Source organism: Hemitrygon akajei, chromosome 9 (genome assembly GCF_048418815.1).
Source record: "Hemitrygon akajei chromosome 9, sHemAka1.3, whole genome shotgun sequence".
Taxonomy (NCBI): Eukaryota; Metazoa; Chordata; class Chondrichthyes; order Myliobatiformes; family Dasyatidae; genus Hemitrygon; species Hemitrygon akajei.
This window is the reverse complement of record NC_133132.1, coordinates 119,882,612-119,910,358: the sequence shown is the minus strand read 5'-3', so window position 1 is coordinate 119,910,358 and position 27,747 is coordinate 119,882,612. Positions and strand designations below refer to the sequence as shown.

The 27,747-nt window shown below is 39.8% G+C and overlaps 1 protein-coding gene across 1 annotated transcript in view; it reads right to left on the bottom strand.

Moving 5' to 3' along the window:
* The window catches only part of asap2a (ArfGAP with SH3 domain, ankyrin repeat and PH domain 2a), a 229,521-nt gene that overhangs the window by 36,991 nt on the left and 164,783 nt on the right, over window positions 1-27,747 (bottom strand). Inside the window, exons 13-16 of the mRNA XM_073056879.1 lie at window positions 27,007-27,055; window positions 15,281-15,447; window positions 2,257-2,390; window positions 117-211 (exon numbers count right to left, since the gene is read on the bottom strand). Coding sequence (XP_072912980.1) covers window positions 117-211; window positions 2,257-2,390; window positions 15,281-15,447; window positions 27,007-27,055 — 445 coding nt within the window. The remainder of the gene's footprint in view (window positions 1-116; window positions 212-2,256; window positions 2,391-15,280; window positions 15,448-27,006; window positions 27,056-27,747) is intronic.

The window sequence follows — 27,747 nt, the reverse complement described above, 5'->3', positions numbered from 1 at the left end:
CTCTTCAAAAATAAAATTCACTTAGAAAAAGAATGAAGGGAAAGTCCTTCTGATTTCCCAGATTCATATGTGCTGTGCTTCTTTCCACTGAATAGGAAACAAAAATGTGTACTTACATATCACTATTTGGATTAGGTTTGACAGTTCCATCTGATGACAGACCAGCTTCCATAATCTCATTAAATGCTGCATTCCCAATGTTCTTAGCTAGCTGTAAAAACAACAATTTTCAATTAGACCTAACATACATACACACGCATATATACTGCCAAGAGGGCATCAAAAAATTATTTTATAAATTACTGAATAATTCAAAGCTCAGATGCAGTCATAGAATTGTAAGGATGAACAGAGTAACAACCTTTTAGCTTGCTGAGTCTCCACTAACCATCAAGCATACATTTTTATTCTAATCCTTCCTTAAACCCTTTCAATCTCCCATATTCCAATCAATTACCGTAGATTTCGCACTACAGAGCGCACCTGATTAAAAGCCGCTGGCTCTAATTTTAGAAAGAAAATCAATTTTGTACTTGTACAAGCCGCACCGGATTTTAGGCCGCAGGTGTCCCACGTTGTAATATGAGATATTTACACAGAAAGATATTACACGTGAGGATTTTTTAACTTTTAATTAAATCCATATGGTAACATAAACAAATACATATTGCAAATGCTTTTTTTCGAACCGTGCCTGTAACACGGCTACTTTTAAATATACATACGTATCGGTAACACACAAATTACGTTGCGTATACATTCCAATATCTCCTAACGACTGGTAAAAAAATATATACTGCAGCCTACCAGGAAAAGTTATTGATCGCCTTTAACTTAAAAGCAGCGTTCTCGCTCGGGTCTAATGCCCCCACCTTCCCGTTTATCGCAAACCGGTATTTCCCACAAAACGCGGTGAAACCGGATGTGACGTCATAGTATCCCGGGATGTAGTACTTCTAAATTTAACTAGAAAATACTAACAAATGAATTACTAAGCGAAAATATTATAAACTAAATAACTGCCATAAAGGCAGCACAATGCTTTTCTTCGAGTGTTTTCCATGTTGATGAGGGTGAGTACAAATGACTGATTTACAATAATTTAATTGTGAAAGTGCGCTTGATTTATTGTACAATTTCATTGGACCTCTGTGAACTACTCATCAATTTTATTGGTCTACTGTTACGAGGCAAGATGTTTTTGGCGGCATGAAAAAAAATCATGCATTAGCCGCACCGTAGTAAAGGCCGCAGTGTTCAAAGCTGTTCAAAATGTGGGGAAAAAGTAGCGGCTTATAATCCGACATCTACGGTACAACCTTCTCCACCCCAAATTCTACTACTCAGCTATGCAATGAGGTCAATTTATAGTTACCAATTAATACATAAACTTGCATGTTTCTCAGATGTGGAAGAAAACCAGAGTATCCAGAGGGAACCCACATGGTCAAAATAAGAACTTGTAAACTTCACACACACAACAGAGGTCATGACGTAATGTGGTTGGTGGAGCTGTGAAGTAGCAGCTCCACTGGCCGAGCCACAGTGCCCCTTGCCAGCAAAACCTATCAGCGAAAAGGAGATTTTAAAACCCTGGATATGTTCTTAAAAAATTAAGGAGATAGTTACCATAATTTTGGATTACCTTCCCACTTGCACCAAGATTTGATCTTTCGATAACCAATCACTTCAAGACACCATCTAAATCACCAAGAATTTTCAAGGGGTGCTTTCTGAGCTTTGACATGAAGCATTGAAAATTTGTCCTGTCAACTCAATCTCAACAGTTTCTGCTTAACTAATCACTACAATTATACAAGGCTTGTACCTTCACTAAAATAGATGGGATCAGGATTATGGTGGCATTTCAGATGTAAAAAAAACATTCCCGATCGTCCCGAACCCACCTGTCTTCGGATACTAAAATTCCTATCATTTTTAGAGTTATTGCTTTAGAACAATTTTTCCTCCACTACAGAATTTATTGTGTTTTTAAAAAAGCCAAAATTCTCATTGTTATGGCCAAATCTGAACAGCTTCAGACTACTAAATTGTTTTTGCTGTACTGAATTTAATTCAAGTACTTTACGGTTTCTATGATTTCAGCCTACCCACTTTCAGAATTTTATTATAACTATTTATACAATGTAACCAACATGCAAGGAGTGCGGGGCAACTTTTATTAACTATTCCTCTTCATTATTGTAGAAATTTCATGACAAACTGAAAAGGAATTTTCAATTAAAAGGGACTTACCAAGAGTTCTGATGTCCCTAATACATCTAACGTAAGGGATTGTATTCTGGAATGATGAACTCCCAGTTCCCTGTGAATTCCAGAGCACTCAATGCATGTTAAAATTCCCAAATTAGTAGATAGCCACGTCGGATCTGTAAAATAAAATTTAACAATTGAGCTCAAAATTATTGTCATCAAGATTTTCAGCAACCCCAAGCAATAAGCTTGTAATATTTAACAAACCTGGAGTCCCTTTCAATATTGATTCAAAAATATGAGAAACTTCGAACCAGTAGATAGAAGGCATTTCTGAAGATAAGAAATTGGAGGTAAATACTATCATCTGGGTGTTATTTGTTAGACAGACATTAGAGATTGTTATGTACCTTTCAGATTCCCTCTTGTCTGACCAACATTATCCTCCTGAGTTAAATCAAATTATTGTCCTTTGCACTTTACAGCTTGATTTGAAGCTAAACCATTGATACCACAACAAGCTTAAAACTGTTTGCTACCAGACCCCAGAACAAGCACTTTGTTGGTGCTGAAATAAGCATCCTTTTCCTGAAAAAAATAAGTCAAGGGTTAGTCTTAAAGGTGTCCTTTAAAAAGATGGGGGAAAACAATTAGAAACCATAGTCAGAGTTGCACACATTGAAACAGGCCCTTTGGCCACAGCATCTATGCCAACTATTATTCCTATTGATACTGATCTCACGTAGCTACATTAATTCTGTATCCTCTTTGTTCATTCAAATACCTATCCTGATACCTCTTAAATATCGTAACTGTTCCTACCTCCACCACCTCAACAGTTTATTCTAGAAACCAACTATTCATGAAAAATTTCCTCATTGATCCCCTTTGAATGTCCTTCCTCTCACCTTAACCTATGTGTTCTAGTCCTCTATGTCCTTTAGACACCTTCATCATGAGAAAGAAACTCTGGTTATCAACCCTATCTATGCCTGTCAGAGATTATCAATAGTTCAAGTGCCATCTATGAATTTTCTGATGACACCATTGTTGTCAGCAGAATCTCAGATGACAAAGAAGAGGCATACATGAGTGAAATAGATCGACTGGTTAAGTGGTGTCACAATGAACCCCACACTCAACATCAGCAAGACCAAGAAATTGATTGTACACTTCAAGAAGGGGAAGTCAGGAGAGCACATACATGTTCTCATTGACAGGTTAGTGGTGGAAAGGTGAGCAGCTTCATGCTCCTGGGCTTATAAAAATGGCAGTATTATGAGAGTCATGAGGTATTTCAATACGCAAGTAGACTGTGGAAAATCTGGTTGATCCTGGATTCGAAGAGAGGCAATTTGTAGAATGCTTACAAGATAGCTTTTTAGAGCATTTTGTGGCTGAGCCCAATGGGGGATCAGCTATTCTGGATTGGGTGTTGTGTAATAAGACCATAAGAGCAGAATTAGGCCATTTAGTTAATGAGCCTGCTATGCCATTTCATCATGGCGGATCCAGTTCCCTCTCAGCCCCAATCTCTTGCCTTCATTCCCTGACTAATCAAGAATCTACAACCAAGTACTTGGCCTCCACAAGTTTGCAACAAATTTCACAGATTCACCACTCTCCAGCTAAAGAAATTCCTCCTCAAATCCATTCCAAATGGACATCCCTCTATTCTGAGGCAGTGTCCTCTAGTTGTGAACTCCCCCACGATAGGAAACATCCTCTCCACATCCATTGAATCAAGGCCTTTCAACATTCAATAGGTTTCCGTAAGATTCCCTAGCAAAGATGTGGACTGCAAATTAGAATGGGAGACAGAAAATTGTGAAAAAGAGGCAATGTTACAATAGTCATGGTGGATTTCAATATGCAGGTACATTAAAAAATTCAGGTTGGTTCTGGATCCCAAAAGGGGGAATTTGTCAAATGCTAACATAGATAACCTACAGCACAATACAGGCCCCTCGGCCCACTAAGCTGTGCCAAACATGTCCTTATCTTAGAACTACCTCAGCTTACCCATAGCCCTCTATTTTTCTAAGCTCTATGTATCCATCCAGGAGTCTCTTAAAAGACCCTATTGTTTCTGCCTCCACTGCCGTTGCCAGAAGCCCATTCCACGCACTCACCACTCTGCGTAAAAAAACTTACCCCTGACATCTCCTCTGTACCTACTTCCAAGCACCTTAAAACTATGTCCTCTTGTGCTAGCCAATTCAGCCCTGGGGAAAAGCCTCTGACTATCCACATGATCAATGCCTCTCATTATCTTATACACCTCTATCAGGTCTCCTCCCATCCTCCTTCGCTCCAAGGAGAAAGGCTGAGTTCACTTAACCTATTCTCATAAGGCATGCTCCACAATCCAGGCAACATCCTTGTAAATCTCCTTGGCATCCTTTCTATGGTTTCCACGTCCTTTCTGTAGTGAGGTGACCAGATTTGAGCACAGTACTCCAAGTGGGGTCTGACCAGGGTCCTACATAGCTGTAACATTACCTCTCGGCTCTTAAACTCAATCCAACAATTGATGAAGGCCAATGCTCCGTGTGCCTTCTTAACCACAGAGGTGGCTTTTTAGAGTAGTTTGTGATTGAGCCCACTAGGCGATTCACTATACTGCCCAACAAGAAAAGAGCTCCTGGTATTACAGGAAAGACGTTAAGATGAATAGAACATTGGGACTTCCGGTAAGATGGCGATTGTTTAGCTGCTCCGAACTTTTGTTCCGTTACTGTCGCTATCTTTGCACTAAATGTCTCCATTTTTTTAAACCTTAGTTAGGAATTTTTTCGGTATCTCTTACTTGCCTGTGAACACATCTAACTTACAATGTCTAGCAAGAGTTCTAAATCCGGGAGAAAGGAAGCTACGGCTCCCTCAGACAAGACCCTGGCTGCGCTCGGAAAGCTCCGAGACGAAATTTTAAAGGAATTTAAAACCGCTTTCACACAGTTAGAAGACAAACTGGATCGGATCAACGATAAAATGGACAAACATGCCGAAAACCTATCTCGCATCGATTCGACTTCTGAAGATTTAGAAAGCCATGTTCGATACTTGGAGACTCTCTGTTCCAGCTTAGAGGAAAAATGTAACAAACTCCTTTCCAAAATGGTGGATCTCGAAAATCGCAGCAGACACTGCAATCTTAGAATTCTTGGATTGCCAGAGGCCACCGAACAGGGATCAACCGTGAAGTTTTTCGCCAAGTTTCTCTGTGAGATATTCGGGAAAGATTTGCTTCCGAACCCGCCTGAGCTCGAACGGGCACACAGAGTCTACGTTCCCTCCGGAATTCTGGGCTCCCGCCCGCGACCAATAATCTTGTGCTTCCATCAATACCAGGTAAAACACAGTCTGATTGTAGAGGCACATCGCAGGGGTTTTTTTACTTTCCAGGATACAACCATCCGCTTTGTGGAAGATTTTGCACCCCAGACCTTAAAGATGCGCGCTGAGTTTAAAGGCGCAATGAAAATGCTTTTTGATCGTGGTTTTAAACCCTCTCTTCGTACTCCTGCCGATCTACGAATCAAGCTTAATACTGGAAAATACAAGTGGTTCAAATCAGTGAAGGAAGCTGAAGCATTTGTGGCAAGTCTTCCGACTATCCAGTCATCTTCGGAATCCGATCGGACCTCCTAAAATGGTGGATAAGTATTCCTCGTAGTAAAATTACTTTTTCTGGACTCAGACTTTACTTGAATCACTCAGACATTATTCACTGAAACTCTAAGGGCTGTTGACAATCTCTCCCTGGATTTGGTGTGTGTGTAATCTATTTTTATTCTTGTATAATTTTATCTACAGAGTTCTACAACTGACTCTAACATGTTTTGGAGGTTCGAAGTCTTTAGTGAAGGCCTCCCTGTTTGTTGGTTCATAGTTTAATTGCTGATTTATTTTTTCCTTTTTTAAAATATTTATTTATTTATTTTTTCTTTTCTTCACCCCTTTTTCTAATCTCTGAATTTTTTTCTCTCCTCTCTGTAAATGGTTGATAAATACTCGTCTTGAATTTATAATTTTCCCCTTCCTCTCCTTTTTTTTTAAATTTTTTCCCCTTTCTCTTACTTTATTCTTCTATAATTTTTCGCGGGTAGGTTAGTTTTGGTTTTCTTCCGATTTTCTCTGTATTAAGTTTTATATTTCTGCAAAAGGTGTTCTAATCTGTAGTTATGTTTTCTAGTGCATAAACTAGTTACTATTTGCTATAGTATTTATACGGAACTGCTGTTAATGACACAGATCTGGAAGTTGTATTTGGGTTAATTTTTTTGGTAGAGCTAGCTACTTGTTTTGGTAGCCGTCTAGTTTTGGGTTGTGTGGATGGGGTGGGTTTTCCAGTTCCAACATCACTCACTGTATTTATTGTTTCTCTTTATTGCTCAGGACATGTATATGTTTTGATTTTACGAATCTATGTTTACATCTCTGCTCCCAGACTGCTATTGTACTGCTTGACTTTTTATATGCCTGCTGCCTTTTATGCATTAGTAATTGATAATGGCTAGTGCACTTAAATTCGTGAGCTGGAATGTAAAGGAATTGAATCACTCTGTTAAAAGGAGGAAGGTATTCTCACATATCAAACAACTCAAAGCTGACATTGCTTTCCTTCAAGAAACTCATATTCGTTGTTTTGATAACTCCCGGCTTCTGTCAAAGTGGGCGGGTCAGCATTGTCATTCATCCTTTGCCGCTAAAGCTAGGGGAGTCTCCATTCTTATTAACTCAAATATTCCTTTTGAACTCCATAATAAAATATCTGATACAAATGGCCATTTTATTATTGTTTCTGGTAAACTATATAACACTAAAGTTGCACGAGCAAACCTGTATGCCCCCAACTTTGATGATGTTAACTTTTTTGAACAGTTTTTTTCCTCACTACCAGACTTAAACTCATACTCTCTTATACTGGGTGGTGACTTCAACTGTTGGTTGGATCCTAATCTGGATCGATCGTCCTCTGTTACCAGATCACCTACTAAATCTGCCTTAGCTATCCAATCGTTTCTCTCTAATTTTGGTATCTCTGATATATGGCGTTTCCTCCATCCTACGGAGAGAGATTATTCTTTTTTCTCACATGTTCACCATACCTTCACTAGAATTGACTATTTCTTACTCGATAATCAACTTATTCCATTTGCCCACTCTTGTGACTATCAGAGTATACTGATTTCTGACCATGCCCCAATTACCCTCTCTCTGAACTTTCCTGGTCTCCCTCAGAGGAATAAACACTGGTGGTTTGATTCAACTTTATTATCGGATGATGATTTTTAAAAATTTATTAAGGATCAGATAACCTTTTATTTTAACACTAATACATCACCTGAAGTGCCATCCCAGATTGTCTGGGATGCCATGAAAGCATATCTGAGGGGTCAAATAATCTCTTACACAGCAAATCTCAACAGAAGATCCCGTGCAGATCGATTAGACCTCATTAACCAGATTAAAGATTTGGATCAAATATATGCCCAAACTAAGAACCCTGAATTATACAAGAAGCGCGTTGAACTCCAAACTAAATTTAACCTTCTGTCCACTCAACCTGTCGAACGCCAACTTCTCGAAAGCAAGAGTCGCTTTTACATTCATGGGGATAAGTCTGGTAAATCCCTAGCCAATCAGCTGAGGCGTTCCAAAGCCAAACAACATATTACAAAGATCCGGAAGGAGAACGGAGACTTTACATTGGATCATTTAGAAATTAATGACACATTTAAAAAATTTTATTCTCGGCTTTATTCCTCTGAATCTCTGAATGACAATATCTCTGTTGATCAATTTTTACAGAATCTGAATATCCCCTCACTTTCATCTGATTTCAAAGCCAAACTCAATGCGCCTATATCATCAGAAGAAATATCTTTTGCAATTTCTGCACTGTCCTCAGGGAAATCTCCTGGACCTGATGGGTTCCCTGTAGAATTTTATAAATCATTCTCTGCACTTCTTTCTCCTCAGTTACTTTCAGTATTATCTGACTCGTTTAATTACGGCAAATTGCCACCCTCTTTCAATGAGGCATCTATTATTCTTCTTTTAAAAAAGGGCAAAGACCCAACAGAGTGTTCCTCGTATAGGCCGATCTCTCTGCTCAATGTTGATGTAAAGATCTTAGCTAAAGTTTTGGCTCATAGATTAGAAACCGTTATTCCCTCCATTATCTCTGATGACCAAACAGGCTTTTTAAAAACCATCTCCCTTTTTTTAACATTCGGTGTTTACTTAATATCTTATACTCAGCTCCAACTGGGATTCCTGAATGTGTTATTTCCCTCGATGCGGAGAAAGCATTTGATCGTATAGAGTGGAACTACCTTTTTGCAGTCTTTGAAAAATTTGACCTCGGCCAAAGTTTCATCTCTTGGATCCAATTGCTGTACCTGTGTCCTACTGCTTCTTTTTTAACTAATTTTCAGAAATCCCAAGTATTTAATCTCAAACGTGGCACCCGTCAGGGATGCCCCTTAAGTCCCTTTCTCTTTGATTTGGCTATAGAACCTCTGGCGATAGCATTTCGAAACTGTCCTGAATCGACCGGGATTTGGAGACGGGGTGTTGAGCATAAAGTTTCTCTCTATGCTGATGACTTAATACTCTTTCTCTCAAATCCGTCTACATCCTTACCTCTAATGTTTTCACTTCTTGACCAGTTTAGCCAGATCTCTGGCTATAAACTCAATTTACATAAGAGTGAACGTTTCCCAATTAATAAAGAAGCACAAGAACTAACATTTCGTGATCTCCCTTTTAAAGTAGTCCATAATCAATTTACTTATCTTGGAATTACAGTCACAAGGAAGTTTAAAGATCTCTTTCGTGAAAACTTTGCCAATCTTTCATATGCTATTAAACGGAGTCTGGTACAATGGTCACCTCTATGTCTTTGGTAGGTCATATTAATGTTGTTAAAATGTATGTTCTCCCCAAATTTTTATACTTATTTCAATCTATCCCAATTTTTATTCCTAAATCTTTTTTTGATTCCTTAGACTCTATTATTTTGTCATATCTGTGGCAGAATAAGCACTCTAGAATTAATAAAATCCATCTCCAAAAATCTAAAAAAAGAGGGTGGCATGGCTTTACCTAACTTTCGTTTATATTATTGGGTAGCTAATATACATTGTGCTATCTTTTGGTCTTTCTTCCACGGCCAACCCGAGTGCCCTAACTGGGTGGCAATGGAGTTGAGCTCCACTAAAGAATTATCTATCTCTGCACTTCTTGGCTCTGCACTCCCTAGTAGTCTGCCCAGATGAATAGCTAATCCTCTTGTTAGACACACTTTGCGTATAGGGGCTCAGTTCAGGAAATGCTATGGTTTCCAGGGGTTTTCCGTTTCCAGCCCTGTCGCACATAATCACCTTTTTTTACCTACTATGTACGATTCAGCATTCCATGTTTGGTATAGGAAGGGCATTAGACATTTTGAAGATCTTTTCATTGATAATCGCTTTGCTTCTTTTCAGCAGCTCTCTGTTAAGTTCAATCTGCCTAACGCTCATTTTTTCAGATATCTCCAAATCCGACACTTTATTGCTCCTTTAATTCCCAACTTTCCTGAAATGCCTGCGAAAAATGCTATGGACCTATTTCTTTCCATTAATCCACTAGGTAAAGGTTTAATATCAATTATCCGAGATAAACTAGCAGCCTTACGATGGGCCCCTGTGGATAAAATTAAAATGGCCTGGGAGCAGGATTTAAATATCTCCTTATCCGAGGAGAGCTGGGACTCAGTTCTCAAATCGGTTAACTCAACCTCTCTTTGTGCTCGCCATTGCCTTTTACAGTTTAAGATTGTTCATAGAGCCCATATGTCTAAATCTAAACTATCTCGATTCTACCCTGGCATTAGTCTGCTCTGTGATAAATGCAAGGGGGGCATGGCCTCTCTCATCCATATGTACTGGTTCTGTCCTAGCTTGGAGAAATTCTGGAAAGATGTCTTCACTACGTTATCGTGTATTCTGAATCAGCACCTAGAACCAAACCCCTTAATTGCTCTGTTCGGTTTTTGGGGCGAGACAGATTTATGTCTGGGTCCGACCAAATGCCGAATACTATCCTTTGCCTCTCTCCTGGCTAGACGCCTGATCCTCCTTAGATGGAGAGATGTTGCCCCGCCCACTCATGCGCAATGGCTTAACGACATTATGGCCTGCTTGGACCTCGAAAAAATTCATTATTCAGTTCTTAATTCGGATCTAAAGTTCCATAAGGTCTGGGGACCTTTTATCGAGTACTTTCATAACCTTCCTCATGACTAGGGTTTTTTTTTTCTTCTTCTTTTCGGTCCCTTGCTTTCAGCTCCCTTTTTTTTCTGGTAGTAGGCATTATTATCCTCTGTTGCTAAGTGTATTCACAGTCTGGGAGTTTGACTGTCCTGACTTATACTCTCTATATTGTGTTGTGGTCAGTCTGGAGATGTTGTTTTTTTCTTGTGTTGTGGGGCTTGGGGAGGATACTAAGCTTACTTGTCTTAAATTTAGGTGCTTTTTTGTTAAATTCTCTTCCTTTGTAGCATATTGTTATTGTATGCTTAATTTTGCACTGTATTAATGTTCCTCATTGGGATTTGGGGTTTTTAATTTGTAAAATGTTTTGAAAAACTAATAAAAAAATTTTTAAAAAAAGATGAATAGAACATTGGCTGATTGGTAGGAGGCAAAGAGGTGGAATAAAGGGAGCCTTTTCTGATTGGCTGCGAGTGGCTAGTGGTATTCTACAGGAGTCAGTGTTGGGATTGCTTCTTTTAATATTGTATATCAATAATTTGGATTAAGGGATTGATGGCTTTGTGGCCCAGTTTGCTAATGATATGAAGATAGCTGGAGGGCAAGTAATGCTGTGGAAGGAGGAAGGTTGCAGAAAGACATAGAGATTAGGAGAACCAGCAAAGAAGTGGCAAATGTCAAGAAGAGAATGGTCATGCACTTTGGTAGAAGGAATAAAAGCTTAGAAGATTTTTAAATGGGGAGAAAATTCCAAAATCCATAATGTAAAGAAACTTGGGAGTTTTTGTGCAGGATTCCTTAAAAGTTAATTTGCAAGTTGAGTTGATGGTGAAGAAAGCAAGTGGAATGTTAGCACTCATTTCAAAAGGACTAGAATACAAATCAAGGATGTAATGCTGAGGCTTGAAAGGCAATGGTGAGGCCTCACTTGGAGTACCCTGAGCAGTTTTGGGCTCCTTATTTAAAAAAGGATGTGCTGACATTGGAGTGGGTTCAGAGGAGGTTCAGGAGAATAATTCCGGGAATGGAAGGCTTTTCGTATGAGGACTAATTGATGGCTCTGGGCCCTTACTTGCTGGAATTTCAAAGAATTGGGGGGGGGGGGGAGTGGAAATCTCTTTTCAAACCTTTAATGTTGAAAGGCCTAGATAAGAGTGGATGTAGAGACCATGTTTCCTATGGTGGGGGAGTCTTGAAACAGAGGACACAGACTCAGAATAGAGGGACGTTGAGGAGGAATTTGAGGAGAACTGAGATGAGAGGGTATTGGGTATACTTAAGTTGGAAACTTTAATTGATAGGTTCTTGATTAGAAGGTATATGAAAAGTTACCATAAGATATAGAAGCAGAATTAGGCCATTTGGTCCATTGAGTCTGCTCCACCATTTCATCATGACTGATCCATTTTCCTTACAGCCCCAATCTCCTGCCTGCTCCCCGTATCCCTTCACGCCCAGACCAATCAAGAATCTATGACTTGGCCTCCATCAAAGCCTTTCACAATTCGATAGGTTTCAATGAGGTCACCCCTCATTCTTCTTAATTCTAGTGAATACAGGTCCAGAGCCATCAGACACTTCATATGACAAGCCATTCAATCATGGAATAATTTTGATGAACCTCCTGTGAATCCTCTCCAGTTTCAGCACATCATTTTTAAGACAAGAGGCCCAAACCTGTTCACAATACTCCAAGTGAGATCTCACCAGTGTTTTATATTCTAGTTCTCTTGAAATGAATGATAATATCACATTGGCCTTCCTCACCACAGGTTGAAACTGCAAATTAATTTTTAAGGAATCCTGCACAAAGACTCCCAAGTCCTTTTGTATCTGAGTTTTTTTCCATTTTCTCTCCATTCAGAAAATAGTCAACCCTTTCATTTCTTCTACCAAAGTGTATCACCATACATTTCCCAACACTATATTCCATCTGCCACTTCTCTGCCCACTCTCTTAATCCAAGTCCTTCTGTAGCCTATTTACTTTCTCAGAACTACTTTCCCCTCCAGCTACAGTGGTGCTAGAAATTTTGTGAACCCTGTAGAATTTTCTCTATTTCTGCATAAATATGACATAAAACGTGATCAGATCTTCACGTAAATCCTAAAACTAGATGAAGAGAACCCAATTTAATAAATAACACAAAAAATTATGCGTACATTGACTCTCACAGCAGAGCTATAGAGGAAGATACAGGGATTGGAAATGAGGTGCTATCGCAACATCTTGGGCATCTCATACTTGGACCACTTCACAAACGAGCAGGTCCACAAGACCATCCAGCACCACATTGGCCCCAATGAAGACCTTCTCACAAAGGTGAAGAAAAGAAAGCTAAGATGGTATGGCCACATAACAAGATTCAGTGGCCTTACAAAGACCATTCTACAAGGAACTCTAGAGGGGAAAATAAGGAGAGGTAGACAGAGGAAAAGATGGACGGACAACATTAAAGAATGGACAGGGAAAACATTTGCAGTGACCCAGGCCCTGGCACACAACCGTGACAGATGGAACAGACTGGTGCAAAGCTTGTCATGACGGTGTCCCGACGACTCCATCAGGAGATAAGGGCGCAAGAAGAAGAAGAAGAAGAACAAAAAATTATACTTTATCATTTATTTATTGAGAAAAATGATCCAATATTACATGTATTTGTTGGAAAAAATATGTGAACTTCTAGGATAATGCCTGCTACAAAAGTTATTTGGAGTCAGGTGTTCCAATTAATGAGATAAGATTGGAGGTGTGGGCTGCCCAATTAAAAAGGCATACAAAGTCAGGTTCTTCTCAAGAAAGCCTATTCTTCTCAAGAAAGATCTATTTACGTACACCATGCGTCGATCAAAACAACTTACAGAGGACCTTCGAAGAAGAATTGCAGAGATGCATGAACCTGGAAAAGGCTACAGAAACATTTCTAAAGACCTGAGTGTTCATCAGTTCACAGTAAGAGAAATTGTCTATAAATGGAGAAACTCAGTACTATTGCTACTCTCTTCCTATAAGTGGGCATCCTGCAAAGATCACACCAAGAGCACAATGTGCAACGCTGAAGGAGGTGATAAAGAACCCAAGGGTAACAGCAACAGACCTACAAAAATCTTTAGAACTTGCTAAAGTTTCTGTTCATGTGTCCACTATTAAAAAAAACAAGAATGATGTTTATGGAAGGACACCACAGAAGAAACCACTGCTCCCCAAAACAAACATTGCAGCACATCTCAAGTTGCAAAAGACCACCTGGATGTTCTACAATGCTTCTGGGACAATGTTCTGTGGACAGATGAAACAGAAGTTGAACTTACTGGCAGAAATGCATGTTGCTATGTTTGAAGGAAAAGGGGCACTGCATATCAACATCAAACTTCATCCCAACTGTGAAGCATGGTGGAAGGAACATCATGGGTTTGAGGCTGCTTTGCTGCCTCACACAGCTTGCAATCATTGGGGGAATAATGAATTCAAAATTATATCAAGACATAATGACAAGAGATTGTCAGGGTAGCATTCCAGCACCTGAAGCTTAATATAAATTGGATAATGCAACAAGACAATGATCCAAAAGACAAGAGTATATCAACACCAACAAAAAAAGAAAATCCTTATTTTGTGATAACAAAGTCAAAGCCCTGACCAAAATCCTATAGAAATATTGTGGAAGGATCTGAAGCAAGCAATTCATGCAAGGAAACCCACCAACATCCCAGAGTTGAAGCAGGTTTGTACAAAGGAATGGCTTAAAATTCCTCCAAGCCGATGTGCAGGACTGATCAATGGTTACCTGAAATGTTTGGTTGAAGTTATTACCGTACAGGGGGCTGGGGGGGTGGTGGGTCACACCAGTTACTGAAAGCGAAGGCTCACATACTTCTTCTAACAAATACATGTAATACTGGATCATTTTTCTCAATACAGAAACAAGTATAATATTTTTTGTATTATTTATTTAATTGGGCTCTCTTTATCTAGTTTTAGGACTTAAGTGAAGATCTGATCATATCTTAGATGCAGAAAGAGAAATTTCACAGGGTTCACAAACTTTCTAGCAGTACTGTATCTATACATAGTCTGCAAGCTTTGCAACAAAACCATCAATTCCATCATCCAAATCATAGACATACAATATAAAAAGAATTGGTCCCAGCACAGACTCCAATGGAACACCACTAGTTACTGACAGCCAGTCAGAATAGGCTCTCTTTATTCTCACTTTCCCTCCTGCCAATCAGCCACTGCTTTATCCATGAATTTTTCCTGTAATACCATGGGTTATGGGGAGAAGGCAAGAAAATGGGGTTGAGAGGGAAATGGATCGGCCATGTAAAAATAGCAGAGCAAACTCGCTGAGCCAAATGGTCTAATTCTACTCCTATGTCTTATGGTCTAACATGTCAGAGGATCTACTCCCTACATACGTATGCAATTTTGAAGGTGACAAGCCAGCAGCTTTTCATCATTAGGAGTTTAAAGCATCAGCATTACCAGAGCCAAAAAGTAAACTGTCAGAGAAAATAAAATATGGGAAATGTCATGTTTCCATGCCAAATATCAAACTTTTAACATAGGTAAGTGGACCACTGCATGTCATATGATACTCAAAACTTCTGTCAGTTATCAATGTTAACATACAAGTACCAATTATAGAAAATTTCTAACATGTAGTGTTTTAATCAACACTTCAAAAGTGCAGTATAGATTTATATAAAAATAGAGTTATAATATGTAGTTAAATGAAATCATGGCAAATAATCAATGACAATCCCTTTAATCACCATTTAATTGTAAATGCAAATTACCTGGTGCTCTGCAGTCACAACACACATCATTTCCGGTCATCCGCTGCACCTCTACAATAATTGCTTTTGTTAATTCCTGGACAATGTTATTTTCTCCTGCATTATGATCCCCCTTGAAAGCATTGTTCAAAGCCTCTTCTTTACTGTTCTGCAGAACGGAAATCCAGCTACAAAATTGAAGGAAAGATACAAGAAAAGCAAATGAAAAAATGCTTGCAGAAAAACTGCTAAATCTAATGCACAAAAATGTTTGCACAAGTTTGAAGGTATTTATTTTTTTTGATACAGTTCTTAACTCTTACCCTCTGGCTGGATGGATGCACCATTTAATAATCATTCTCTGGTATTTTGGAAGTACCTTGTAATATTATTTTATTGAACAAATGCTACTTTGATGGCCGAACAAACTAATCCATAAAGGGATTTAAGGAATTGGCAATAAGTTGGAAGAACTGCACTAATATTAAGTCTACTTGCACATCGGATGAGAGTTGATGAGCCCAGTAAATTTGTGGAATTGTTAGACAATTAATGCTGACCAAGTAATCCTGATGCAAAGCTTCAAGATGCAGAAACACAAGTACAAATAAAGTGAATTTAACAAACTGCAACAAGAACTCACAATTAGCAATGAAGACTACAAAACTTCTGGAATGTGATTTTAAAGAAAATCGTCTTGTTCACCAGCACTTATTCAGTCATGTAGCCTCATGTCAAATATAGGTAAAAAGAACTTGCTACATATTAAGTGTCTTCCTACTGCTGATGTTCAACATAAATTGTAAACCATCTGCAGTAGGAAGACACTTAATATGTAACAGAGAATGACTCATGGGGAAATCCTGCAGATTCTCAACAATTCTCCAACTGGATATGCAACTGTGCACAAAACTAACAAAAGGAGTAACCACTTCAATTTGGGGTAATGATGTATGACCTTTACCTTCAGTCATATTATTTGATACTACTACCATATTAAATGACAGATTTAGACATTTCCTAACTTAAAACCAGGCATCCAATAAAGGCAGTTTGGACAACTAAAGAAGAGCAAAATTCTATGCTAAAGAGTAATAGCTGGCAAATCTAAGACAAGATGCTCACATGGTGGAGCTATAATACAGACTTAACAAGCATACTAAAGAGCAACAACAGTGTGCTAAAGACAATACCAAGAAATCCCTCAATCTAAGGATCAAATCAAAACTTCACAACCCTGACACATGTTGGAAACTACATATCTCAGCAGATACATAGATTTTCTCGGTGATAGTGGAACCAAGCAGAAGCTGGGCTATTTGCAATAAATAATGTCTTGTTAGAAGCATTGTTTGGGTGATCCAAACACATCTTCTCCTGAAGGTCCACATTATAGATCCCAGATATAACCAATTTTATTCACATCACAAAATATCGAGGGATAGCTAAATTGTCTGGCCCTTTCAACATCTGACACGAAGCACAAAATCAACCAGATCATACCTACTCAAAATAGGACAAATCAAAACAAACCAATCACTATCCCAGTGTCTGCTCAGTCATCACTGAAACAATGAAAGGTGTCACCAACAATCATTGACACCTCAATTGATAACCACTGAACATCAGTCATTTTACTAGTGCATTATTTTCATTTAGCTGGACTACATGGTTTCAGATAGTATTACTGCCTTAGTCAAAACGTATCCACAATTCCAGAGGGGAGCAATGCTGTTTGTCTTTAACATTAAGGCAGCATCTGACCAAATGTGCAATCAAAGAATCCTAGCAAGGTTTAATCCAGTGAAAACTTCTGAGACAAAATCTATGCATTACATGAGACAATCTCTAGAGTACAATGAAGACAGCGGTGCTTGTTGAAGGGTTGTGATGAAGGGTCCTGGCCCAAAACGCTGACTGTTTACTCTTTATTTGGCCGGCTGAGTTCCTCTAGCATTTTGTGTGTGTTAGGATGCTTGTTGAAGGTTTATCATTTCAACCTAGATAAATACTGTAGGAATTTCTCAGAACAGTGATTAACCCCTAACCAATATTACTCCATCAGCGGCCATTCTTCTATCACAAGATCAAAGGTGGGAATATTCACTAATGACTGCAGGTTGGACTTTCACTGAATCTTGATAAATAACACTGATTTTGATGGTAAATGTTAACTGTTTTGATGTTAACCATCAGCATTCAGATAGAAACTAGTTAATGACTTCCATGCACATGCTGTCAAAACATGTCACTCACAAACTTGCTAAGCTAAATTTGTTAGTATACTCTTATGCTCAGGCAAAACTCAGATGATTCTTGGATCAACACACACAAAATGCTGGAGTAACTCAGCAGGCCAGGCAGCATCTATGGAAAAGAGTAAATAGTCGGTGTTTCGAGCCAAGCCCCTTAATCTGGACTGGAAAGAAAAATGAGCAGTCAGAGCAAGGTGGGGGGAGGGAAGGAAGAAATATAAGGTAGTAGGTGATAGGTGAAACTGGGAGAGGGAGGGGAAAAGTTAAGAACTGGGATGTCAATTGGTGAGATTAAGGGCTGGGGAAGGGTGAAACTGATAGGAGAGGACAGAAGGAATGGAAGAAAGGGAAGGGGGAGTGAGGTGATGGGCAGATAAGGATATAAGGTAAGGGGGGAAATGGGAATGGGGAATGGTGAAGGGGGACCATCACCCGAAGTTTGAGAAAGTGATGTTCATGCCATCAGGTTGAAGGCTCCCCACATGGAATATAAGTTGCTGCTCCTTCAACCTGAATGTGGCCTCATTGTGGCAGTAGAGAAGGCCATGGACTGACATGTCAGAATGGGAATGGGGAGCAGAACTACTGCTGCAATGAGGCCAAATTCTAGTTGGAAGAGCAACAGTTTATATTCTGTCTGGGTAGTCTCCAACTTGATGGCATGAACATCGATTTCTTGAACCTTGGGTAATGTCACCCACCTTCACCATTCTCCATTCCCATTTCCCTCACTCACCTTATCTCATCCCTCTGGTGCTTCTCCCTCTTCCCTTTGTTCCGTGACCTTCTGTCCTCTCCTATCAGATTCCCTCTTCCCCAGCCCTTAATCTCACCAATCAACTGCCCAACTCTTTACTTCACTCCTCTCCTCTCCCGGTTTCACCTATCACTTATTACCTTATATGTCTTCCCCTACCCCACCAACCTTCTTAGTCTGACTTCTCATCTTTTTTCTCTACTCCTGAAGCGTTGACTGTTTACTCTTTTCCATAGATGCTACCAGGAATTCCTCCAGCATTTTGTGTGTGTTGCTTGGATTTCCAGCATCTGCAGATTTTCTCCTGTTGACGATTCTTGAATTCTGAGTTAAGTTAGATCTAGCAGAGCAACAGAGACCCCACTAATGTCAATGAGCATTGTAAGGCTGCGGACTGATCGAGGCCTAACTATATTTGACTGATACATTGGTGGCCATCCCTTCCATCATAAAATCAGGAATTATGGATATTTGCCAGGAATGTTATGCTCCACTCAAGGCTATTGAGTTCATGACGCAGACTTTATTTGTAAATGTCAGTTATTCTAAACTAGAAGGGAGAGGTAATCACACAATAATTTTTCTTGCATTTTAGTTCAATATCTTCAATCTTTTATGATTTTCAGGTAATCGTTTAAAGAAAAACTCCAAACCAATCTGTACCAAATATCAAAATAAATTACCTGCAACCAATGTTCCCTCTAGTTTGTAATGACCAGTGAGCGCAAAACTTTTCTGCTATGTAATTTTTTGCCCAGTGACAACAACATGTTGAATAATTTCTTCAATAAAATCTGTATAACTAAGTCAGTTCTAAAATCTCTAGACAAGTCATTCCAAACTCCAAGTTGTCAACACTGCATCAGAAACTGGAAAAGGAAATGTAATTATGTATGATCATGAAATATACTTAACATGCCAACGAAATAGAGGGTGACAACCTTTTGTGCACAGTTTAAATACTTTTGCACACACATGCGCATAGCTTAGAGGGAACATTGCTTGCAAACAGACAAGAGATTTGGGCTCTGCCAGCTCACAAAGCTTTCATAATTTTTACAGGTCTTCCTCCCACCCACAGCCAGTTGAGAAACCACCAACATTCAAACCATGCTGCTGCAGTCCAGGACTTCTGGGCAGCAAGTGAAGCTATCAAATTTGAATCTGGTGGGGAAGCTTGAACAGCAATTCCAGACTGGGACCAAATCCACAAATCTGAATCATTAACATCCTCAGTACCTGAAGCAGCAAATAACATTTGGTCCAGACAAGTTTCAGATTATGATTTCTCAAGTGAGAGATTTTTTGGATATACAATGGAATTGCCATTGACAAATCCCGCACCATGAACAGGCTAGGTCATAAATGATCAGAAATAGTACCCGTTACACAAATTCCAAGAGTAGGTTAGAAGCTATGCATCCCATTATAAGCCATTCATATAACCTCTCCTCCAAGTCATTCCACTATCTACCAAGCATATATCCATTAGCCTAGATTAATCAGCTCCAAAACATTCAAGAAACTCAACTCCATTCCTGATAAACAGTCCTTGATTTGTACCCTGTCCACTCCTCACACTTGTGACACGTTGTGGTGTCAGCATGTACTATCTACAAGATGCACACTCCAACAACTCACTTAGGTTTCTTTGACAGGAACATCCAAATTCACGATCTTTAATACCTAGAATAAGAGCAACAAACATGTAGGAACATTACCACATATTACACACTAACTCAAAAATGGAAATAATTAGCCAATCATTCATCATCAATGGCATAAAATCCTGCAATTTTTAACCTAATGCATCTTAGGGATACTTAACTACACTTACTATTGGAATTCTTTACCAAATGCACTTCAGCAATTCAAGAAGCCAATTCACAGCCTTCTTCCCATAAATAATGCTCAATGGGCAATAACTGCAGGTTTTCTTAGTAACGCACACATTCCATGGATAAATAAATTTTAAGAATTAACATCCTAAAGAAGTGTACAACAGATGAATGTTAAATCACATGAATTCCAAACATGATAACGCAGCAAGGTCTCTGACATGATAGCAATGATTTAGGTTATACTTGCCATCAGTTTTTATAGTAATTTTAAGTGTCAATGTACGAGCTTAATGAAATAATGGTTTGATTGAACTGTATTATAAAATGCAGCTATATTCTAACTCTGAGATGTAATTTGCCATGAAACACAAATTCCTGGTTGTGCATTCTGTCTTAAAATCTCTAAAGTATTTGGAAATTAGTGAAGATAATTACATAACCCTCATTATTTACAAGGGAAATGGACAAAGACTTCCTATGAATACCAAAAATGAAACATGGGTATCTCTCATTTGTTGGACGATCACACAAAAGCTGCAACGACATACACGATCAATACCTTCAAAGATACAACTTCTTTGTAGGTTTTAGTTTATGGGCTTCTATCTGCAAGATTCTGATGATTAAAACAAGTGCCGTTTACGTTTGAGTTACTGCAGGAGGAGACTGACTAGCTTTAGACTTTTTTCACCAACCGCAGCAGCTGATAGACAATGACTAGCACTGAAGAACCAAACCGAAAACTTTTCAGCACAACTACTCACACTTCTGATCCCTAATTTGGCAGCAAACTTACTGTTGACCCCCACTGTTCCTGACCCTCGATCCAGCTGAATACCCAGCCCACACACAGAATATGTCAATACTAGACATATATTAACATAGCTGCTGCTTTAGTTTACCTATTAAAAACAAATAGTTACAAGTCTTGAGAAGACATATACATGAAAATAACAAGGTAAATGTAATTTTACCTATTTTGTGAAGAATAAACTTGAAATCCAACTAATAAAAACATACAGCCCAAGGTCCAAATCTCAGATCCAGCCAAAGAGATCAAATGAGATCGTGGCACAGGCATAGTTGTGTTTTTTTTTAAAGATTGTAGATTTGGTGTCAGGAATGGTGGGGGGGGGGGGGAGGAGGAGTTAGAGGTCAGGTTATGATTAAGCAATAGGGATATGAGGAAGTTAGAAATCAGATTACAGTCAGTGATGTAGCCAGGGTGACAAAGGACATTCAGAGTCTAGGCCTTTGCTTCGCATTCGAAGTCCAGCGATACGGACAGGTGGTGTACATACATAGATACTGGGCTGTCCCAGGTCAGTGAGACTTGTAATCTGATGTCCATACAAGCAAGAAGCACGAGGGCTGGTCAGTTAGTGAGCCCAGAGTCTGAGTCTGGAGTTTGGGGTCCTGTGATCGGCTAGTCTAAGGTTAATACCAAAGAACAAAGCCTGAAGATTGATTTAAAGCCTGATAGTTGAAGCCAAATAGCCAAAGCCTGGAGATTGGAGGCCTATGGTATAGATATGCGAGAGGGAGGAAAGGGACTTGTTTTTGCTGCTGTTGTTCTGTTGTTTGCTGTGTTCTGCTTTATTGTGTTCTGTGTTGTTCTGCTGAGGATTATGGGCATACTACATGGCACCAATGTGCACTGATACCTATGGTCTGCCCCATCACCACTTTATGCTTCCATGTCTATGTAATAAATAAATCGGAATCTGACTCAATCATGGTAAGCAGGATTTCCTAAACACTATAACAGAGGCCTCTGGACAAAAATACAATGCTTAACAACATGTATCTAGGAGTTCAGATACATAATTCCCTGAAAGTGGCATCACAGGTAGACAGGGTTGTAAAGAAGGCTTTTGGCATCCTGGCATTCATAAATCAAAGTATTGAGTATAGGAGTTGGGCTGTTATGGTGAGGTTGTATAAGACATTGGTGAGGCCAAATTTGGAGTATTGTGTGCAGTTCTGGTCACCTAATGATAGCAAGGATATCAGTAAGATTGAAAGAGTGAAGAGATTTACATGGATGTTGCCGGGTCTTCAGGAGTTGAGTTACAGGGCAAGATTGAACAGGTTAAGACTTTATTCCTTGGAACGTAGAAGAATAAGGGGGGATTTGATAGAAGTTTACAAAATTATGAGGGGTATAGACAGAGTAAATGCGAGTAGAGTCTTTCCACTTAGATTAGGAGAGTTAAATACGAGAGGACATGGCTTTAGGTTGAAAGGGGAAAGGTTCTGTGGGAACATCAAGGGGGATCTTCTTCACTCAGATAGTGGTGGGAGTGTGGAACGAGCTGCCATCTGACGTGGTAAATGCGGGCTCACTCAAGTTTTAAGAATAAATTGGATAGATACATGGATGGGAGAGGTCTGTAGGGTTATGGACTGGGTGCAGGTCAATGGGACTAGCGGAATAAAGTTTCGGCACAGACTAGAAGGGCCGAACTGCCTGTTTTCTGTGCTGTAGTGTTCTATGGTTCTATTAACTCTTCCAGTTAAATATTGCTGGCCTTGCAAGTACACGGTTTCACAGATACAAAGGTAGAAAATAACAATGACTTAATGTAGATAGAAGTACAATTTCTATAATTTCCTACATGGAGCTTAGAAAAATAGAGGGCTATATGCTAGGGACATTTTCGGCAGTTTCTAGGTTAGGTTACATGGTCGGCACAACAGTGTGGGCCAAAGGGCCTGTAAAATCCTATAGAATTGTATATTCTATGTTCCTACATTTCTCCTCAGTTTCACAGTATATGCCAACTTGAGGCAAAAGTACTTGTGCATAAAGAGAAGATCATCCAATAGCAACAGTAAATTGAATGAAGTCAATCCCAAAACTACAAATGAACATTCCCAGCACTTACAATTCTGCAGTGATTTAATGTGCCCCATGGTGAACAACACAAATACAGATTTGAATGTGTCAGTTTATGTGAAAGGCCTTCTATTCAGCTCATTTAAGTCATAGGAATTTTCATGTTTTTAAATTTCATTAGTAACTCACAGCTTGACATTATAGTAACAAATTTAAAATTCTTTATCAAAGATTTAAAGTACATTTGTTATCAAATCATGCAAGCAGCATACAACCCTGAGATTTATCTTCTCCACAGACAGCCATGAAACAAACAAAACCAAATAAAATCAAGGGACCCATACAAATAAAAACATCAACAACCGGCCCCATGCACAAAAAACAAATTATGCAAACAGCAACAAAAAATTGAAAAACACAGAATATAAAACACAAAATCAAAAGATTCCAGGCACAGTCAGTTCAGCTCAGTTCATTACTGCTTTCATCAAAATAACAACAAAAATGGAGCAACCAGAAACACATCATAACATGAACTGCAGACTCCAATCCACAAACTGCATCAATTAAACCTTGCTGAAGACCAAGAAATCAGATACCATCCTTCAACAGCCTCAACGGAGAGAGACCATTTGAATGCAGGGATCTTCTGGGGGTGGGGTGGGGGGGGGGGGAACCTTCACATGCAGAAACCACCCTCTGGCAACAATGAACGAGAGGCTGGTAGATGACACTGCACACCTCCTTGCCTTCTGCACTTGCCTCGATGATTTCAATCTTCCTCAGTGCTTTAATCGGTGAGATCATCAATAAATGGAGTCGATTATGTGCTCGCACCTCACCTCCAGGCTTCTTGGCATCGAGGCCACACTACTGGGGAGATTTTAAACTAGAATTGCTGGGGTGTAGGAACTGAACTGAAGAGACCGAGGAAGGGGTGGTTGGCTCACAAATAGAGAAAACTTGGAGACAGTGTGAAAGGGAGGATAGGCAGATGATAGAGAAGGGATGTGCTCAGACCGATGCTTGAGATGTGTCAATTTTAATGCAAGAAGCATCATGAACAAAGCGGATGAGCTTAGAGCATGGATCAGTACTTGGAACTATGATGTTGTGGCCATTACAGTGACTTAGATTGCTCAGCGGCAGGAATGGTTACTTAGAGTGCCAGGCTTTAGATATTTCAGAAAGGATAGGGAGGGAGGCAAAAGAGGTGGGGGTTTGGCACTGCTGATCAGAGACAGTGCTACGGCTGCAGAAAAGGAGAAAATCATGGAGGGGTTGTCTACGGGGTCTCTGTCGGTGCAAGATAGGAATAGGAAGGGATTAATAACTCAACTGGGTGTTTTTTATAGACCACCCGATAGTAACAGGGACATCAAGGAGCAGATAGGGAGGCAGATTCTGGAAAGGTGTAATAATAACAGGGTTGTTGTGGTGGAAAATTTTAATTTCCCAGATATTGAATGGCATCTCCATAGAGCAAGGGGTTTAGATGGAGTGGAATTTGTTAGCTGTGTTCAGGAAGGCTTTCCTGACACAATATGTAGATAAGCCTACAAGAGAAGAGGCTGTAGTTGATTTGGTATTGGGAAATGAACCTGGTCAGGTCTCTCAGTGGGAGAGCATTTTGGAGATAGTAATCACAATTCTCTCTCTTTTACCACAGCATTGGAGAGGGATCGGGACAGACAAGTTAGGGAAGTGTTTAATTGGAGTAAGGGGAAATATGAAGCTATCAGGCTTGGAAGCATAAATTGGGATTAGATGTTCCCAAGGGATATTTGTGTGGCATTCTGCATAGGTACGTTCCAATGAGACATAGAAAGGATGGTAGGGTACAGCAACCGTGGTGTACAAAGGCTGTTGAAAATCTAGTCAGGAAGAAAAGTTTACAAAAGGTTCAAAAAACTATGTAATGATAGAGATCTCGAAGATTATAAGGCTAGCAGGAAGGAGCTTAAGAATGAAATTAGGAGAGCCAGACGGGGTCATGAGAAGGCCTTAGCAATGAAGGATTAAAGAGAACCCCAAGGCATTTTACAAGTATGTGAAGAACAAGAGGATAAGACATGAGAGAATAGGACCAATCAAATGTGACAGTGGAATACTCTGTATGGAACTGGAGGAAATAGCAGAGGTACTTAATGAATACTTTGCTTCAGTATTCACCACAGAAAAGAATCTTGGGGATTGTAGGGATTGAAAAGTTTGAACATATAGACATTAAGAAAGAGGATGTGCTGGAGCTTTTGGAAAGCATCAAGTTGGATAAGTTTCTGGGACCAGACAAGATGACCCCTATGGGAGGTGAGGGAAGAGTTTGCTGAGCCTCTGGCAAGGACCTTTGCATCAATGGGGATGGGTGAGGTTCAAGGATTGGAGAGTTGCAGATGTTGTTCCCTTATCCAAGAAGGGGAGCAGAGATAGCTCAGGAAGCCAGTGAGTCTTACTTTAGTGGTTGGTAAGTTGATGGAGAAGATCCTGAAAGGCAGGATTTATGAACATTTGGAGAGGCATAATATGATTAGGAATAGTCAGCATTGCTTTGTTAAAGGCAGGTCATGCCTTACGAGCCTGATTGGATTTTTTGAGGATGTGACTAAACACGTTGATGAAGTTGATGCAGTAGATGTAGTGTATACGGATTTCAGCAAGGCATTTGATAAGGTACCCCATGCAAAGTAGAAAGTATTGAGAAAGTAAGGAGGCATTGGATCCAAGAGGACCTTGTTTTGTGGATCCAGAATTGACTTACCCACAGAAAGCAAAGAGTGGTTGCAGACGGGTCATATTCTGCATGGAGGTCGGTGACCAGTGGTGTGCCTCAGGGATCTGTTGGGGACCCCTTCTCTTCGTGATTTTAATACATTACTTGAATGAGGAACTGGAGGGATGGGTTAGTAAATTTGCTGATGGCACAAAGGTTGGGGGTATTGTGGATAGTGTGGAGGGCTGTCAGAGGTTACAGCAGGACATTGATAGAATGCAAAACTGGGCTGAGAAGTGGCAGATGGAGTTCAACCCAGATAGGTGTGAGGTGGTTCATTTTGGTAGGTCAAATATGATGGCAGAGTATAGTATTAATGGTAAGACTCTTGGCAGCATGGAGGATCAGAGGGATCTTGAGGTCTGAGTCCATAAGACACTCAAAGCTGCTGCGCAGGTAGAATGTGTAGTTAAGGAGGCATACAATGCATTGGCCTTGGGATTGAGTTTAAGAACCGAGAGGTACTGTTACAGCTATATAGGACCCTGGTCAGACCCCACTTAAGAGTACTATACTCATTCCTGGTCACCTCACTGCAGGAAGGATGTGGAAACTATAGAAAGGGTGCAGAAATTTACAGGGATGCTGCCTGGATTGGGGAGCATGCCTTATGAGAATAGGTTGAGTGAACTCGGCCTTTTCTCCTTGGAGTGGCGGAGGATGAGAGGTGACCTGATAGGGGTGTATATGATGATGAGAGGCACTGATTGTGTGGAGAGCGGTGAGTGCGTGGAATGGGCTGCCAGTGACGGTGGTGGATGGTGGATACAATAGGGTCTTTTAAGAGACTCCTGGATAGGTACATGGAGCTTAGAAAAATACAGGGCTATGGGTAACCCTAGGTAATTTCTAAAGTAAGTACATGTTCGACACAGCATTGTGGGCTGATGGGCCTGTAATGTGCTGTAGGTTTTCTATGTTTCTATAATGCTTGAAGCCTCATAGGACTCTCCTGGAAACAACAAGCTCCAGATCACTCAATTGGCCAGAAGACACACCACCAAAATGTAGATCACAGGATCCAACAGCAGCAGAAAGAAAAAGACGTAAAAGAAGTGAAAGTAGTAGTTTTGTGAACCACCTGGAGATGTCGCCCTTGGTCGTTGGTGCCATCTTCTTTCCCATCATAATTGGACTGAGGAGGTATTACTAGTCATACTGAACCTGAAAACATGCTAACTTATGAAAGACAGTTTACAAAATAGAAATAATTACTTGCTACAAATCCATTATTAACAATTCTTCTCAAGTTATATGTATTTTCATTAATATTTTTAAAACTTACACTTGGCATTCCTGCTCATCGTCCACCTGAAAATGGTATGTTCTATCATCTATAAAAGAAGATGCACCATCAGCTTAGGATTCCAATTATAAGCAGTCAAAAATTATTAAAAAATGCTTTCTACACTAACTTGATTACAAAATATTTCCAAAAATTCATCCTAACACTACATCCTCCTCCAAACGCTGATATTAAAAACGCCATTAATGTGCAAGTAGCATAACTTACTCACTACACTGAGTTAAGAGCTTGTTGTGTTGTCATCTCCCTTAAGAGAGGGATGAGATTGGAGGAGGATAGTGGCAGGGATGATGGCAGAGCAGAGATGGCTGAAGTTTCTCAGAATAGTTCACAAGATCCAGGATAGATATGTCCCACAGAAGAAGTTATTCTCAAATGGTAGGGGACTATCGATGACAAGGACATATAATGTAGCAAAAGTGAGTGGGAAGTCAAATGATTGGGAAGCTTTTAAAATCCAACAAAAGGCAACCAAAAAAACTATAAGGGTAAAGATGAAATATGAGGGCAAACTGGCCAATAATATAAAGCAGGATGCCAGAAGTTTTTTTTTCAGTTATATAAAGAGTAAAAGGGAGGTGGAAGTTGATATTGGACCACCGGAAGTAGATGCTGGTGAGATAGTAATGGGGGACAAAGAAATGGCAGATGTGGGTACTTTGCATCTGTTTTCACTGTGGAAGATGCATCCAGTGTGGCAGAGGTCCATGGGTGTCAGGA